Genomic DNA, 18,495 nt, shown 5'->3' on the forward strand with positions numbered 1-18,495 from the left:
AATGTGATGACGTGAGGAAAAAGATCCTCTCGCTTCAGAGGTTAACAAAGAAACTACTGGATTACCTGCAAATGCAAAAATAACGAGTAATTTTACTGGTTACTTTGAAAAATGTAATCTGAGTACTGTGCCGTGCGCTGAGGGACTGAGAGAGTGTCCTCTGTTTTCAAAGACATTATTATGGTCCCTCTCGGCCTTCGTAAGTGAGAGACACATCTCTGTCTCTCTGTGGCCAGTGGTTCAGCCGTCTCCATTGTACCGCCACCTTTGACCAAGGCAGAGGACAGAGGGGACACTCAGAGTGGACAGAGGGCGCTCCATGTGAGGCCCGAGTGTCTGAGCAGCTGCGCTCGTGTGGTCGTCCAGTTTACGGAGTTTACACCGTCTGACCTGTTCAAACCGGCATTAAATGTCAATGTTTTGGAAAATGATGACGTCGCTCAACAATCTTCACTTGAAAAAAACAAAACGATCGTCTAAAACAGTGGTTCCCGACCCGTTCTGTCCCGCGTACCCCTTGGGTCGTTCATTTACACTCCGAGTACCCCTAACCTCGAGGAGCTCGCCGATATTATTACAAAGTCGCAACCGTTTACTGAAAAACATCATTAAAACTGACTTTACTTCGAAACAAATCAAAAAAATATACTCAGAAGTAATTGTACTTCTTCGAGTAGTTTTACCACATGGTACTTTTTACTTCTATGCTGTCATACTGTAAAGAATACCTCTGCATCACTGGCTGCTATGGGCATAAAAGGAGAGAAACTACTATTATTATCATTATTTATTGAAACAGGGACAATGTACAGAACCATTAGTCTTTACAACCAAATAACTCATGATGTGGACCCCCTCCTCCCCTGACTTCAACCCTATTGAGAACCTTTGGAGCCTAAAGCAAAACATCCATGAGGGTGGGAGGCAGTTTTTATCCAAACAGCAGCTCTGGGAGGCTATTCTAACATCCTGCAAACAAATCCAAGCAGAAACTCTCCAAAAACTCACAAGTTTAGTGGATTTAAGAATTTTGAAGCTGCTCTCACACATGGGCTCCTATGGTAAAATATAACTTGACCTGTTAAGATGTTTTTGATTGAAATAGCTTTTGATTTCAGTAAATATGACCTCCTAATGCCGCAAATTCAACAAATGACCATTTTCAGTCCTTTACAACTTTCTGTGCAATTAAATTTTGAGTTGTTTATTATCACTGGGAGGTTTTTTCAACCACATTCAAATGATCCTGTATCAGTGACTGAGGGGTTAGGGACTCGGGTGGACACTCGGACACAGCCTGAAGAAGGGCTTTCTGGTTAAAGAGGGGAGGAATTGGATTGTTTGCTTTCAAATTTCACTCAGGCTCTCCTCACTTTGCAAGCTTACAGAGTATCACTTTAACGGATAAAAGGAGAAGTGTTGGAAATGACCGTAAAGCTGGGTGTGGTGCTCGATTGCAACATGATGCACAAAGTCATTCACTGCCTCATCCCGTGACCTGTGTGTGTGTTTCAGGGCGCGGGACGACGACCCCGGAGACGAGCTGGAGGTGAGCGTTTCATGGAGCCTCCTTAACTTAGCGTTACACCTATTGTGCATGTTTTCCGTTGGACAGGGCCGTGTAAATATCCCCCTTGTGTTTGTGGGAGCGAGTGACAGTGCGTGTGACAGATAAACGCTCTCTCGGAATTCTCTTCTGTTTTGTGGCCGGTTTCCGCGGCGACCGCTTACAGTCGGGTGACCCCGGCGCTAACGAGGCGCCGCTTTTGTTCGGCCTCGTTCGCGCGCCGCCGCTACCACGGCAACGGCAGCGCAGGGAAGTGTCCAAGTGTGGTTTTTCAGACGTACAGCACACTGGCTTAGATTCTTAGTAAAGTATATTTGAAACATATTTGTGACTGTAGATCACTGTTGATGTAAATATAAGGTGCTTTATGGGTAAAACTGTTAAATACTTTCTCTAAAGGAGGTTTTCATTCCACTCTTTAACCTCTTAACCCCCGCCTTAACTTTTAATTCCTGACAGATTTTTTTGAGCTTTGTAACAGTCTGGTATTGGGGAAAGTTTAGTTTAGGTACTGTCAGTAAGTGTCGAAAGCAGGAACTGAAAAAAATCTCTCTTTAGATCCAAGTTTTGATGCTGTTGGTGCAGAGAGTCGGTACTTCCGGGGTTAGCGTAGCTGCTCCGCCGTTAGCATTTATCTCCGCTAAACCGGAAGTGCCGATTTTAGTAAATAATACTTTTTTTAGCAGTAGGTGCGGCATTTTTGTTGTATTAAAGAGTTTTTTTGTAGTTTCTCACACATCTAAGACCCCGGAAGTAGAGCTGTGACGTCACCACTTAACAAACATATACAGCAACTATTTTTTATTTATTTAGTGGTTCAGCAAAGACCGCGAGTTCTTTTTCTCTTCCCAGTAACACTGTGTCCCCGTTTCTTACAGAATTCTTTTAAAACATCGATTTTCAACGCTCAATATATTCAATGTCTGTGTCACACTCGGTCATGTTAACAGTTTGGGATACGACCTGGGTAGGCCTGACCTTTAACCTGGACCAGCATGCTTTGCGCTCGGTGAGATGCCGTATCCGCTTATTATGAATATAGTTTTCTTCTAAATGAAGATTCAAAGACATGGGGAGGAGCAAAGTGGTTCAACAGCAACAATAACGGAGAATGCTAACATGATTCTACATGTTAGCATCGGGCTAATGCTAACGCTAGCTAGCACTAGCGGCGACTACTTCTACTTAACATCTGCTGTGAAAAAATAACCATATGGACCCGATTTAGGCATGACTTTATTTGTATGCGATAAATGAGTTTATTTAAGTTTAAAACGGCTAAAAAGATTCTGTTTTCCCCCTCGGCGAGGCCACGCCCCCTTCTATGACGCGATGCCGTCTGTATCTACAAGCGAGCTGTTTGTTTACTAAAAAAAAAAAGCTGGGTCCTTCATGGCTAGTACGGACTCTCTGCAGTAAAAAAAAATCCACTGAACCTCCACAAAACACAGTAACAAAAGTATCTACAGTAAAACAATGTGGAACACGCTGCTGTACCAAGACAGAGGGAGGTTGCTGCTTGTTTACCATGCTCGATTTGACCATGTTGTGACTCCGATAAAAGAGACTTTGCAGGCAGAAACACGTGTATCTGTCAGCGTGTGTGAGTGTATGAACCCGGTCAGGGGTTTGTAGAGTGAGTCGTTACATAAGCTCCAGCCAGGCTTTCCCACAGTGTGTTTGTGTTGGTCCACTCTCCTCCTCCTCCTCCTCCTCCTCCTCCTCCTCGTCTCTGTGGACAGTCCGCCGTTTGTCACTCCGCTGTGAGGGCGCTTAAGAGACGGGGCCCCTCTCTCTCTCTCGGCGTGTGAGGCTGAACAACAGCCACGGAGACGCCGAGCTTCGGAGCAAAAGGAGGTTGTTTTTTATCCAGCCGTTGTTATCGTTGCAGTTTTGGACGGAGGAGCTCGGTGTGGGGTCAGATCTCGGCTCAGGTGACGGTGCGATGGAGCTGCGGAGGCTGGACACTTCACACGGGCCGCTCCCTCCACAGGTGCGCACACAAACATGCAGTGGTCAATGTTTTCTCCTTAAAGTGACAGTCTGGAAGTCTAAACGTTTTACAAATTGTTTAAAATGTGCAAAATCGACAACCTGGTCTTGCATTTTGATGTAAAATGTTTAAATGTATAAATATTCTTTTTTGTAAAGTACCTCCTTCCCTGGATCTCAGCAACTAATCAGAGTCTAGCATCCTCCCTTGTTGACCAATGAGATGAGCTTTTCCTGTGAACCGGACATCAGGTCCACTCAGAAGGGAGCTCGGTCGTTTACTTTTGATAATTCTGTTCCTGCTTTCCTCATTGTGCAAACTAAGATGGGCTTTCGGGTTAAAGAGGAGGAATTTGATAGTTTACTTCCAAATGTACAAATTTACAGACTATCACTTTAACTTTTTAGTTTTAACGTCGGAGTAGTAAAAAAAAAAGACCAAACTCTCTCTTTATGATGTTTATTTGATGACGTTTCAGTAACTCTAGCATCCCTGCTCTTTCCCACGCTTATTCATTCATAAAAAGACATCTTGTACAGTCCCAGTGTCTCAGCAGTGGTGTTGGCGTTCCGCAAGGTTCCGTACTCGGGCCTCTACTATTCTCGTTATACATCAACGACTTGCCAGACGTCTGCCCTGAGCTTGATATGTTAATGTGTGCTGATGACGCTGTGCTCTTCACTTATGGGGCCAATGTTCAGTTAATCGCTGCCAAACTCACCGAGGGCTTAAACAAAGTGCATGACTGGCTTAAACAAAGTTGTCTCAAGCTCAACTCAAAAAAGACATGATGTTTAGCAAAACTACCTTGAAACAAGAGAGATCGTCTGTGTTTTTGGATGGAGAGGAGCTGGAGTCAGTGACCCACTTTAAATATCTTGGAGTAATCTTGGATCCCAACCTCACATTCAAAAAGCACATTAAAAAGGTCACAAACACCATCAAATTCAATTAAAAAAACTATAAACAAATTCGACCCTTTATTACAACAGAGGCAGCAAAGTCATACCTCCACTGTATGATATTCTCCCATATTGAATATTGTTTCACGGCCTGGTCCTTTGCTGGTGCCACTGTGCTTAAAACCATTCAGGAGTTGTACAAAGCAGCTATTAAGGTACTTGATCAAAAACCACAGTCTTTTCACATAAAAATGTTTGATTTTCATTTAAGAGACAACTGAAAGAACGGCTTTTCTGCCAACAAAGGTGTGACCATTAAAAGGCATTAGACAGGAACATATTTTTAAATACTTGCAGGTACAGGTGTGTGAGTGGGAGGGACGAGGGGAGTGGCCTATGAAAGAGATGCACTTTATGTATTGTGTAGTTGTTGTCCTTGCCTGTTTTGTCTGTAATGTACTGCTTGTGTATTGTGGCTTATATGTTTTGTATTTTGTATGTTCTTGTCTTGTTTTTTATGGGACTGCGGATGGAAATTAGCCTTGAGCTAAATCCGGCATATTTACAGCACTAGTTGTCTGTTCATTAATATGCACTGTCCCATTCAAATAAATTAATAAATGAAATGAATGAAAATGTTTGGTATCCACGTGTAGCACGGAAGGCTGTGACCGAGATGATGTTTGTAATCCAAACATGGCCATTTCCTTTGTGGGAGACAGTTTTAACATTTTTATGAACATTTTGGAAAAGTTTTGACATTCTGTGAAACAGTTTGGGAACAGCTGGAAATGTTTGGAACAGTTTTGAAAAGTTTTGAAATATTTGAACAAATTTGAGAAAGTTTGAAAAAAAAAAAATAGGAACATTTTTGGAAAAAGTTCGGAACAGTTTGGAAAAGTTTTGTCATTTTTGGAAAAGTTTTAAAAATTTGGGAAAATTCCTTCCAACGTGGCTGTGGCGCTCCCTGCTCTTTCCCACGCCTCTTCATTCACAAATACTGACAGGTTTGGTATCCACGTGTAGCACGAAAAGGCTGTCACTGAGATGATGCTGTGATCCAAATATGGTCATTTCCTGCAGCAAAGACTCCAAGTTGCTATAGTTCCATATGGAGTCTCGCCATGTTTGCTGTAATTCCTGAAGTTTCCCACTAGGGGGAGAGCGTTCTGCAGTTACTGAGATTTAGTGTGAAATATTTCTACTAAATCTGGTCTTTGTTTTGTGTCCAGAGCCGAGAGGAGCCGAGGACGGACCGTGACAGACTGAGGTGCAGTATGTTCTCACAGTCATCCACAACACTTTATTATACTGCACATTTTAGAGACGAGGGCTGTAACGACTCATTACAAACTCATTCAGTCAATCTGCTCGTTACAAAGACCTAAAGAACTGCTCTGTCCAGATGTGCACTGACACATAAACACCTGCAGTTCTGATCTAAACTGTGACTCTTCTTCTCCTCTTTCTTCCTTCTCTTCCTTCTTCCTCTCCTATTCCTCCTTCTCCTCTTTCTTCTTCTCCTACTTCTTTCCTTCTCCTCTTTCTTCTTCTTCTCCTACTTCTTTTCCTCCTCCACCTTCTCCTCTTTCTTCTTCTTTTCCTTCTCCTCCTTCTTTCTTCTTCAACTTTTCCTTCTCCTCTTTCTTCTTCTCCTACTTCTTTTCCTCCTCTTCCTTCTCCTCCTTCTTTCTTCTTCTACTTTTCCTTCTTCTCCTCTTTCGTCTTCTCCTACTTCTTTTCCTTCTCCACGTTCTCCTCTTTCTTCCTCTTCATCTTCTCCTACTTCTTTTCCTTTTTCTCTTCCTCCTTCTCTCTCTTCTTCTTCTTCTCCTACTTCTTTTCCTTCTCCACCTTCTCCTCTTTCTGGTTCTTTTCCTACTCCTTCTTTCTTCTTCTACTTTTCCTTCTCCTCTTTCTTCTTCTCCTCCTACTTCTTTTCCTCCTCTTCCTTCTCCTCCTTCTTTCTTCTTCTCCTACTTCTTTTCCTTCTCCACCTTCTTCTCCTCTTTATTCTTTCTTCTTCTCCTACTTCTTTTCCTTCTCCTCCTTCTTTCTTCTTCTTCCTCTCCTACTTCTTTTCCTTCTCCTCTTTCTTCTTCTTCTTCTCCTACTTCTTTTCCTTCTCCACCTTCTCCTCTTTCTTCTTCTTTTCCTTCTCCTTTCTTCTTCTACTTTTCCTTCTCCTCTTTCTTCTTCTCCTCCTACTTCTTTTCCTCCTCTTCCTTCTCCTCCTTCTTTCTTCTTCTCCTACTTCTTTTCCTTCTCCACCTTCTCCTCCTTCTTCTCCTCTTTCTTCTTCTCCTACTTCTTTTCCTTCTCCTCCTTCTTTCTTCTTCTTCCTCTCCTACTTCTTTTCCTTCTCCTCTTTCTTCTTCTTCTCCTACTTCTTTTCCTTCTCCGCCTTCTCCTCTTTCTTCTTCTTTTCCTTCTCCTCCTTCTTCTCCTCTTTCTTCTTTCTTCTTCTCCTACTTCTTTTCCTCCTCTTCCTTCTCCTCCTTTCTTCTTCTACTTTTCTTTCTTCTCCTCTTTCGTCTTCTCCTACTTCTTTTCCTTCTCCACGTTCTCCTCTTTCTTCCTCTTCATCTTCTCCTACTTCTTTTCCTTTTTCTCCTCTTCCTTCTCTCTCTTCTTCTCCTCCTACTTCTTTTCCTTCTCCTCTTTCTTCTTCTTCTCCTACTTCTTTTCCTTCTCCACCTTCTCCTCTTTCTTGTTCTTTTCCTTCTCCTTCTTTCTTCTTCTACTTTTCCTTCTCCTCTTTCTTCTTCTCCTACTTCTTTTCCTCCTCTTCCTTCTCCTCCTTCTTTCTTCTTCTCCTACTTCTTTTCCTTCTCCACCTTCTCCTCTTTCTTCTTCTTTTCCTTCTCCTCCTTCTTCTCCTCTTCATCTTCTCCTACTTCTTTTCCTTTTTCTCCTCCTCCTTCTCTCTCTTCTTCTTCTCCTACTTCTTTTCCTTCTCCTCTTTCTTCTTCTTCTACTTTTTTCCCTTCTCCTCGTTCGCCTCCTCCTTCTCCTTCCTCTAATTATTTTCTTTCTTCTTCTCCTTTTTTCCTCTTTAACTTCTGACACTCATCCTTCTTCTCCTTCTTCTACCGTTCTCCTTCTGCCTCTTCTTCTCATTTTCTTCTTGTTCTTCTCCTCCTCCTCCTCCTTCTTCTCTCTTCAGCGCGGAGAATCTTCTTTCAGAAACAGAAGAATCCACCGAGCCTTCCGTCTGCAGCGAGTCTTCAACTGACCACGCCAACCAACGGCTAACGTCGACAAAGGACAGTCCCACCTCCGTGCAGAGACAGGAACTGGACCAGGAACTAAGGCCTGACTTCATAACTCCACCAACGTCCACAAAGAAAGACCTGACTCCGAGAACAAATCCCCCACAGAACCAAGAACCAAACCAGGGACTAAACCAGGAACCAAACCTGGGACTAAACCAGGAACCAAACCAGGGACTAAACCAGGAACCAAACCTGGGTCTAAACCAAGAACCAAACCAGGGACTCAACCAGGAACCAAACCAGGGACTAAACCAGGAACCAAACCTGGGACTCAACCAGGGACTGAACCAAGAACCAAACCAGGGACTAAACCAGGAACCAAACCTGGGACTCAACCAGGGACTGAACCAAGAACCAAACCAGGGACTAAACCAGGAACCAAACCTGGGACTCAACCAGGGACTGAACCAAGAACCAAACCAGGGACTTAACCAAGGACCAAACCAGGGACTAAACCAGGGACTAAACCACGACTTGGACAGGCCCCGAGACCTGGATCTAAACCTGGACTCGAAAAGGTACAGTGAACTTTGTGTGTCACCAGATTGTGGTTCATGAAAAGCCTTTTAGACAAAGTGATTGGAGAGTTACAACTCAGTTCCGTTCAAGCCTAACAATGCACAGTCTATGAGGACTTTTGGGTCCGATACCGATACGAAGGGGGTTTGCCGACCACATTTCCTCCAGTTTGGCATTACCCAAATCTAAAAGGTTCTTGAAATAAGCATCAAAAGCACAACAAAAAAGCGATGGAAAATTTGATGAAAATGCAACAAAAGGGCCACAAAAAAGTCACAAAAGACCAACAAAAACATGACAAAGGTGGGGGGTAAGAGGTTAATTTGAAGTATTTTCTTTTAATCTCTGAAATAGCCTAAACAACATAAAACATTTATTATCATAGTAAAGGTTTCAATCATAGAAATATATCTAATAGGGGGCGACCGATGTGGGTTTTTCTCAAACCGATGTTGAGTTTTTCTCAGACTGATTTTTTGAGAAAATGTCTGGTCTATAATCCCTTGTATGAAGTTTCTAAATGTGTCAGTGTTGAACGGTGACAGCAGGGGGCGCTGTATGACAGGCTGATTTATTCAGGACATTCATGTTTAGTCAGTTCTTCAGAGGGAGCTTTCAGTAGATTCCAAAACCAAAGCAGTAAGTCACTGGGCCAGGTCTTGGCACATTTAGATTTTCTGACTGACTTTGCGAATGCGCCGTCGCCGGCTCTCCCAGGTCAAACTAAAAAACTTTATTAACCCCATCGTGAGCTAAACAGTGTTCGTGTCTTTACAGAAAGAGCCTACAGCCGGTCCCGCTGGGGCGTGGACCGGCCCTTGATTGGCAGCAAACGCGAAACAAAACAAATGCACATGTTCACTCCCAACTCCCAAAAACAATGAACACATATTTTCCTCATTTTTGCCACAATTTCTCCCGATTTTTCACACATTCCTTGACATTGGAGATGAACCCGATATTGTAAATCTGCAGATCTTCCACACGTTATTGTTCTGGTTCTAGATGACAAATATTGAAAAACATTGAAAACATTGATAAAAGTATTGTTCGGGTATTGGTATCGAACACCAATTATCGTTAAAGCAGTACTAAGCAACTCTTGCTCCCCTAAACGCAACTGCAGGTGTAGCAGCAAGTTACGATTTTTTACTCATAAATTGTCTTGGCGAGTAAATACTACACTGACAGAAAAGACAAAGGGAGAGAGGGATATTGTACATCCAATTATACAATGGAAATAATTTTTTTCACTCAAACTTGGCTGTAAATACTGTTTAAAGTGACGTTAGCCCGCAGTTAGCTTTGCCCGTTAGCATGTTAGATTCTTCTTCGTGATTCCATTAGTGTGTATTGGTGGCTCCGGACCGGTGGCAGTCAAGTTGCAAACATGGTTTTCTGGCCAGAGACACCAGGGGGCGATGAAAAACCCTCCAATCATCCCATAAACACTTGTATTACCCCCACAGGGACTACGGAAAGGATTTATTAAGGTAAACACGTTACTTAGTATTGCTTTAAAGTACCGGTATCAAAAAACAATGTAACAGTGCCCAGCAGCAACAGTGTTTTCATAAGGTTCACAGACGTTTAAAACTCACCAAAGTCTTCCATAAACAGCGACTCAGAACGGGAGGAGGACGAGGATTTGGACGGCGACTCGAGTGGCTACACGGAGCTGTTCCCGCAGAGCTACGTGGACCGGCTGAACGCAGAGAAGCTAGCGGCTAAAGACGCTGACGAGGTCGCTCCCTGCCCGGGCCCGAGGGCGGAGCTGACGTCCTGTTTCTGCCCGCACTCGTACCGCTCAGCGCTGGTGTCCGCGGAGAACCGGCCGCTGGAGGTGGCGGCGCTGCGCAGGGTGAAGGAGCTGCTGGCTCAGCTCCACCCCAAGATGGCCGCCCTGCACATCACCAGGGCCGACTGCGAGGTGAGCCACTCTGCACACCTGCAAAAACACAGGGTCTGCTCCTATAGAGTGGGCGGAGTCAGTGACAGGTCTTTGAACTACAGTAATGCTGCGTTCCAGGCGACTGGGATTTTTCCCACTTGAATATTACGTCTTCTCACCTCAGAGTGTTCCGCTGAATAAAGCTGTACGTAAACACCAGTGTTGGTCAACGTTACTTTTAAAAGTAACTGCTCAAGTTAGCTCGTTTCTCCTCTGGAACAGTAGCTTGTTATGTCACTTAATTATGAAAGTAAAGCGTTAGAGACTCATACGTTACTAATAATAAACATCGACTACAGTCAGGTCCAAAAATATTGGGACATCAATCTCATCTTCGTGGCTTTATAAACCACCACAAAAGATTTGAACTGAAGCAACAAACACAAAGCTAGCTCACGCAAACAGCCCGATACCTGAGCTTTACTTTGTATGTGACAAATGACAGCACCAGTCAACAACAATGAGCATGAACTACAGGCCAATAGTCGACGTATAAAAGCTTAGCCTCGGTCTCTTTATGTTAACACTTTTTCAACAAAAAGAACATCTGTAAAGGAGCTCTGACGCTTTACAAAGAGGAATTGTACAGCTTTCCTCAGCCACATGAAGCCACACGTTTTCTTGATATCGGAAGGACTGATACTGCCAAAAGCTAAGTGTTGTTGTTTCAGGTGAAAACTCTGTTGGAGTTTTGGAGGGAACAGTCTGCACATCCACACAAAAAAAAAAAACTAGTACTAGATTACCTGCAAATGCAAAACGGACTCGTTACTTTACTCGTGACTCTGAAAACGTAATCAGAGTACTCTAACAACTTGTAAACCAACACTGGTAAACACAACGGCTAATGCTACAACAGTTAGCTCATGAGATGCTAACATTATGAATGTTTCTGAGCACTAGGTATAATTCAAAACATGCTACATGGCGTTTTACTGAAGGCTTGACCAGAAGTCCCCTTGACATCACAGTTACCAGGCGCCTGGAATCAGAGAAATAAAAAGGAGGCTAACAAATGTGCACATTTGTAGGAACAGGCTCAGAGCTAAAGGCATTTCTAGGTTTCTATACCTGGAATGCACCACAATGCTGTGTTCCAGACGACTGGGAACCCGTCAGTTTCCGACCTCCGACTGGGAAAAATGCCTTGGAGCCACTCAAAGTAATTCCAACATGTAAACTCAGAGATGACCAGAGAGGTCCGAGTTCAGACACAGATGAAGACAGCAATGGCGTCCCCCAGTGGAGAAGTGCAGTTAATGCTAAAACTTGAACAAAACTACTTCACCAGTGACGTTCCTTTCAGGGCTGGGTACTGTTCAACCTGGTTCAAATCCAGTGCACACATGGTTCTGGTGAAAAGTGTAACTTATAGTAGATGTAGTGACTGATTCTGTTGGAGATTCACAGCTCACTCTCTCTACGCCACGTGACGACCCAAATGTGAGTCGTCCAAATCTCCAATAGAATGAGTGACTGTGGACACGCGGCCCTGGGTGTGACGCTCTTTTCTGCCCCCTGTTGGCAGGTGGGGCGTATCACTGCGGTGAGTGCGCTGCAGCAGAGGATGATGGGAGTGAGCTCTGGAGTGGAGCTGCTGACTCTGCCTCACGGACAGCAGCTGAGACTGGACCTGATGGAGAGGTCAGTCGCTTTAACACTCGTGGTTTCAGCCTCCCCGAGTCGTGACTAGTTCAGTGTAGTCGCGGCGGCTCGGGACTTGTAGTGTGTGGGAGATTTACTGACCCAAGTATGAATACACGGAGTCCGGCGGCCAGTAACAGCGGCACAAAGACCACAGAGCGCAGCACCAAAAGGCCAGTGGAATGTCCATTCACCACTCCATCCTTTTCTTCTTATTCAACCCATTGAAAATACTGTATGTTACGGAAGCAACATTAGACAAAAAAAATTTGGGGGTAAAAAAAAGAAGAAAAAAAAAGAAAACGGAAGAAATATAAAAATGTATTAAAAAAAATATATATATATAGGCCAATATTTTTTTACACCACAAATTATCTCGGGGTGCAAAAAAAAAATTTTTTTTGTTTCTTCAAAGAATGTATTTATTTGTTTTCAAAAATGTTTTTACCCTGAGATAGTTTGTTGTGTAAATTTTTTTTTCTTAAAGGGGCTAGATGCAAGTTCGCTATTTTATACTCACTACTGCCACCTCAGGTCTTATGTGTAACTGCAGCTTCTATATTCAGCTCGTGCATGACGGCAATTCGGACCTGAATGAACACCTTTCTGAGTGACAGTGCAGGATTTTAGAGGCAGTTGTGGTGAACAGGTCTGAGCTCATTCTACACATTAGGACATGGAGGAACATGTAGGGGGAGGATAATGCAGATTTTCTTTCTGTATAGTCCCTTTAAAATAAAATAAAAATTGAAGAAATATAAAAATCTATAAAAGAAATATTGTTTGTTTGTTTTACAACACAAATTATCACACTGGAACGCGATTATTATCTCAGGGTAAGAAAAAAAAGTTTTCTTTTTCTTTTTAAGAAATATAAAAAATCATTATTATTATTATTTATTTATTTTACCCCGAGATAATTATCTCGTTCCCCTGAGACAATTATCTTGTTCCCTTGAGACAATTATCTTGTTCCTCCGAGACAATTATCTTGTTCCCCTGAGATAATTATCTCGTTCCCCTGAGACAATTATCTTGTTCCCTTGAGACAATTATCTTGTTCCTCCGAGACAATTATCTTGTTCCCCTGAGATAATTATCTCGTTCCCCTGAGACAATTATCTTGTTCCCTTGAGACAATTATCTTGTTCCTCCGAGACAATTATCTTGTTCCCCTGAGATAATTATCTCGTTCCCCTGAGACAATTATCTCATTCCCCTGAGACAATTATCTTGTTCCCCTGAGACAATTATCTTGTTCCCCTGAGATAATTATCTCGTTCCCCTGAGACAATTATCTTGTTCCCTTGAGACAATTATCTTGTTCCTCCGAGACAATTATCTTGTTCCCCTGAGATAATTATCTCGTTCCCCTGAGACAATTATCTTGTTCCCTTGAGACAATTATCTTGTTCCTCCGAGACAATTATCTTGTTCCCCTGAGATAATTATCTCGTTCCCCTGAGACAATTATCTCATTCCCCTGAGACAATTATCTTGTTCCTCCGAGACAATTATCTTGTTCCCCTGAGATAATTATCTCGTTCCCCTGAGACAATTATCTCATTCCCCTGAGACAATTATCTTGTTCCCCTGAGACAATTATCTTGTTCCCCTGAGATAATTATCTCGTTCCCCTGAGACAATTATCTTGTTCCCTTGAGACAATTATCTTGTTCCTCCGAGACAATTATCTTGTTCCCCTGAGATAATTATCTCGTTCCCCTGAGACAATTATCTTGTTCCCTTGAGACAATTATCTTGTTCCTCCGAGACAATTATCTTGTTCCCCTGAGATAATTATCTCGTTCCCCTGAGACAATTATCTCATTCCCCTGAGACAATTATCTTGTTCCCCTGAGACAATTATCTCGTTCCTCTGAGACAATTATCTTGTTCCCCTGAGACAATTATCTCGTTCCCCTGAGACAATTATCTCGTTCCCCTGAGACAATTATCTCGTTCCTCTGAGACAATTATCTTGTTCCTCTGAGACAATTATCTTGTTCCCTTGAGACAATTATCTCGTTCCCCCGAGACAATTACCTTGTTCCCCTGAGACAATTACCTTGTTCCCCTGAGACAATTACCTTGTTCCCTTGAGACAATTATCTTGTTCCTCCGAGACAATTATCTTGTTCCCCTGAGATAATTATCTCGTTCCCCTGAGACAATTATCTTGTTCCCTTGAGACAATTATCTTGTTCCTCCGAGACAATTATCTTGTTCCCCTGAGATAATTATCTCGTTCCCCTGAGACAATTATCTCATTCCCCTGAGACAATTATCTTGTTCCCCTGAGACAATTATCTTGTTCCCCTGAGACAATTATCTTGTTCCCCTGAGACAATTATCTCGTTCCCCTGAGACAATTATCTCGTTCCCCTGAGACAATTATCTCGTTCCTCTGAGACAATTATCTTGTTCCTCTGAGACAATTATCTTGTTCCCTTGAGACAATTATCTCGTTCCCCTGAGACAATTATCTCGTTCCCCTGAGACAATTATCTTGTTCCCCTGAGACAATTATCTCGTTCCCCTGAGACAATTATCTCGTTCCCCTGAGACAATTATCTCGTTCCCCTGAGACAATTATCTTGTTCCTCTGAGACAATTATCTTGTTCCTCTGAGACAATTATCTTGTTCCCTTGAGACAATTATCTTGTTCCCCTGAGACAATTATCTCGTTCCCCTGAGACAATTATCTCGTTCCCCTGAGACAATTATCTTGTTCCCCTGAGACAATTATCTTGTTCCCCTGAGACAATTATCTCGTTCCCCTGAGACAATTATCTTGTTCCTCTGAGACAATTATCTTGTTCCCTTGAGACAATTATCTTGTTCCCCTGAGACAATTATCTCGTTCCCCTGAGACAATTATCTCGTTCCCCTGAGACAATTACCTCGTTCCTCCGAGACAATTATCTTGTTCCCCTGAGACAATTATCTTGTTCCCCTGAGACAATTATCTTGTTCCCTTGAGACAATTATCTCGTTCCCCTGAGACAATTATCTCGTTCCCCTGAGACAATTATCTTGTTCCCCTGAGACAATTATCTCGTTCCCCTGAGACAATTATCTTGTTCCCCTGAGACAATTATCTCGTTCCCCTGAGACAATTATCTTGTTCCCTTGAGACAATTATCTCGTTCCTCCGAGACAATTATTTTGTTCCTCTGAGACAATTATCTTGTTCCCTTGAGACAATTATCTCGTTCCCCTGAGACAATTATCTCGTTCCCCTGAGACAATTATCTTGTTCCCCTGAGACAATTATCTCGTTCCCCTGAGACAATTATCTCGTTCCCCTGAGACAATTATCTCGTTCCTCCGAGACAATTATCTTGTTCCCCTGAGACAATTATCTTGTTCCCCTGAGACAATTATCTTGTTCCCCTGAGACAATTATCTTGTTCCCCTGAGACAATTATCTTGTTCCCCTGAGACAATTATCTCGTTCCCCTGAGATAATTATCTCGTTCCCCTGAGACAATTATCTCATTCCCCGAGACAATTATCTCATTCCCCGAGACAATTATCTTGTTCCCCTGAGACAATTATCTTGTTCCCCCGAGACAATTATCTCATTCCCCCGAGACAATTACCTTGTTCCCCTGAGACAATTACCTTGTTCCCCTGAGACAATTACCTTGTTCCCCTGAGACAATTACCTTGTTCCCCTGAGACAATTACCTTGTTCCCCTGAGACAATTACCTTGTTCCCCTGAGACAATTATCTCGTTCCCCTAAGACAATTATCTCATTCCCCTGAGACAATTATCTTGTTCCCCTGAGACAATTATCTTGTTCCCCCGAGACAATTATCTTGTTCCCCTGAGACAATTACCTTGTTCCCCTGAGACAATTATCTCGTTCCCCTAAGACAATTATCTCATTCCCCTGAGACAATTATCTCATTCCCCTGAGACAATTATCTTGTTCCCCTGAGACAATTATCTTGTTCCCCCGAGACAATTATCTCATTCCCCCCGAGACAATTATCTTGTTCCCCTGAGACAATTATCTTGTTCCCCCGAGACAATTATCTCATTCCCCCAAGACAATTATCTTGTTCCCCTGAGACAATTATCTTGTTCCCCCGAGACAATTATCTCATTCCCCCGAGACAATTATCTCGTTCCCCTGAGACAATTATCTCGTTCCCCTGAGACAATTATCCCGTTCCCCCGAGACAATTATCTCCCCAAATTTTTTTGTCTAACGTCACTTCCAGGGCTCCGTAGTACGTCCCGCTTCTTCTCCTCCATTCATTCCCATTTGACAGAGCTATAAACAAGCTCAGTACATCGAGCGTCATGAACAGTAGGAGCTGTGATCACGTGACGCTGTCAACCAATCCGGAGACACGTGTTCCCGAAGAGAGAAATGAAGACTATGCAGCAGGCAGACTTGTGATGTGTAGATGGGAGCAACATCTGATGGAAAAGCAACAAAAACACAACAGAAAAGATGGTGCTAATTCAGTGGTGCAGTTTGGACAAAATCTCTTTAGACTGACCCGGGCGTGCCTGAGAACACCTGCGCTCTTCTGCCTGCAGGTTTGAGACCATGGCGCTGGCCTTGGCGGTGCAGCTCCTGGGCTGCACTGGGACGGCGGAGGAGCGGGCGGCGCTGCTCCACAGACTCATCCTGGTCTGCTCCGAACTGAAGACCTCCCTGGGGAACATGTTCGGGTTCGGGGCCGTGATGCGAGCGCTGCAGCTGCCGCAGGTTCAGACTCACTCACTCACTCACTCACTCACTCACTCACTCACTCACTCACCATAAAACCCTAAACCTAATCTAAACCCAAGTCTAACCCTAGCCCTAAAACCACATCTTAACCCTCAAACAGTCCTTCAAATAAGTGATGACCACTCAAAATGTCCTCACTTTACAAAATGTCCTCACTATGTTGGTTAAAACACAAACTGGTCCTCACAAAGTTGTAAGTACAAGTACACACACACACATACACACCGCGCTCCTGCTCTGGTTTTTCAGAATAAAGGTCATGGATTTAAGGGATGCTGCAGGTGAGCAGGGGAAAGAATCAAATGTAGAGATGTCCGTTTTAAAATTGACCTCATATTTTCTATCACTTTATGGTTTTATATATTTAAAAACATCTGGATAATGGACAGAGCCAGGTTTAAATGTGTGGTTTTATTGTGTGACAAATTGGTTTCCAAGATTTGATAAGAGGGATTTTGGATTTATTAGTGGACCAAAAGAAAAATCAACAATTATGATTCTCCTGTTCCTGTTCATTGCATAGATTTTGTCACTGACGGTGTTTAAAAAAGTTTGATGATTATGTATTTTCCTCCCCCTCCACATAAGGACATGAGCCATGTCCTAATGTGTAGAATGAGCTCAGACCTGTTCACCACAACTGCCTCTAAAACCCTGCCCTGTCACTCAGAAAGGTGTTACTTCGGGTCTGAAGTGCTGTCATGTACAAGCTTAATATAGAAGGTGCAGTTACACGTATGACCTGAGGTGGCAGTAGTGAGTATAAAATGACAACTTCCATCTACTGTAGTCCCGTTAATCTTTCTTGTCCCTCATGGGGACATTTTTATGGGCACATAGTGCAGATGCAGCTCATGTCAGACAGAGACGGACAAAGACAACAATTAGTGCAAATTATTACAAAATTGGTGTTAAAAATAAGAGCAGACTTGTACATGGCATAAATATAAACATTTAAAGAACAAAAAAACTCAATTATCCAACCGACCATAAGCAGAGATGTATTACATGTTAATGAAGCCCAGATGAAATATTAGAGATATTTCATTGTAATGATCCCAAGTGGTCTGTGAAATGAACACAGCTGCCTCTGTGAGTGGTTGGTGGTGGTCGACCAGATGTGAGCAGCCTCGCTTCTGTCAGTCTGCCCCATGGGAAACTGTGGCTCCAAATGTAGCTCACCTCCATCAGCATGGAGTGAATGACCCCCTCCCTTTCATGTGTGAAGAGCTGTGGGTGTGACTTGTGTCATATGAAAAGTGCTCTACAAATAAGATTCCCTTCCCCTACTTTCACCTGCAGGTGGAAGGATTGATTTTTGAGCTAGTTTCCTTCCATAACATCTTAGTTTTCACGAGTGTAAAAATGAGAAGTTTACCCTGTACGAGGCTTATTTTATGACGTTTTGTTGCCAGCGAGGCGGCGATGGCTTCAGAAAGCCGGGTTTCCCACAGGTTTCATTCACAAATACTGACAGATTTTACATCCACGTGCCCTGAAGGGCGCCCGTGATGACGCTTTAACCACAATTTTGTATTTTTTCTTCTTCTGCGAGACACGCTCGGTACGGAAGAGCCGAGAAATGAGCCGCACTTGATTCTAAACTTTAGGGCTGGTTTTCTCTAAATTAGGTTTTGTTCCACTGTAGTCGCTCCTTCAGACTCCAGACTGCCCAGTCCTGGACTTAACAAGAGTTGTAAGATTTATCAGAGGGATTTTTTAATATCTATTTCCCAGCCTGATTTATTCAGCTTTGAAATTTTGAAAAAAAACTGATTTGTATAGATTTTTTAAATTATTTATGATTAGTTTATTCAAAAAATAAACAAGATCCATTATCCTCTCTGAAAAAAATAGCTTTGTTGCTAGTATGTCAATAAAATAAAAC

General features: G+C 42.9%; 1 protein-coding gene across 1 annotated transcript in view; it reads left to right on the forward strand.

Moving 5' to 3' along the window:
- LOC306969950 (uncharacterized protein) overlaps window positions 1-7,774 on the forward strand; it is a gene marked incomplete at its 3' end in the record, with an annotated part of 30,880 nt that extends 23,106 nt beyond the window's left edge. Inside the window, exons 4-8 of the mRNA XM_079565745.1 lie at window positions 1,516-1,549; window positions 3,459-3,560; window positions 5,695-5,732; window positions 7,629-7,685; window positions 7,750-7,774. Of these exons, the coding sequence (XP_079421871.1) occupies window positions 1,516-1,549; window positions 3,459-3,560; window positions 5,695-5,732; window positions 7,629-7,685; window positions 7,750-7,774 (256 nt within the window). The remainder of the gene's footprint in view (window positions 1-1,515; window positions 1,550-3,458; window positions 3,561-5,694; window positions 5,733-7,628; window positions 7,686-7,749) is intronic.
- Window positions 7,775-18,495: the final 10,721 nt, after the last annotated feature.

Source organism: Gobius niger, assembly GCF_951799975.1.
Source record: "Gobius niger genome assembly, chromosome: 1".
Classification (NCBI taxonomy): domain Eukaryota; kingdom Metazoa; phylum Chordata; class Actinopteri; order Gobiiformes; family Gobiidae; genus Gobius; species Gobius niger.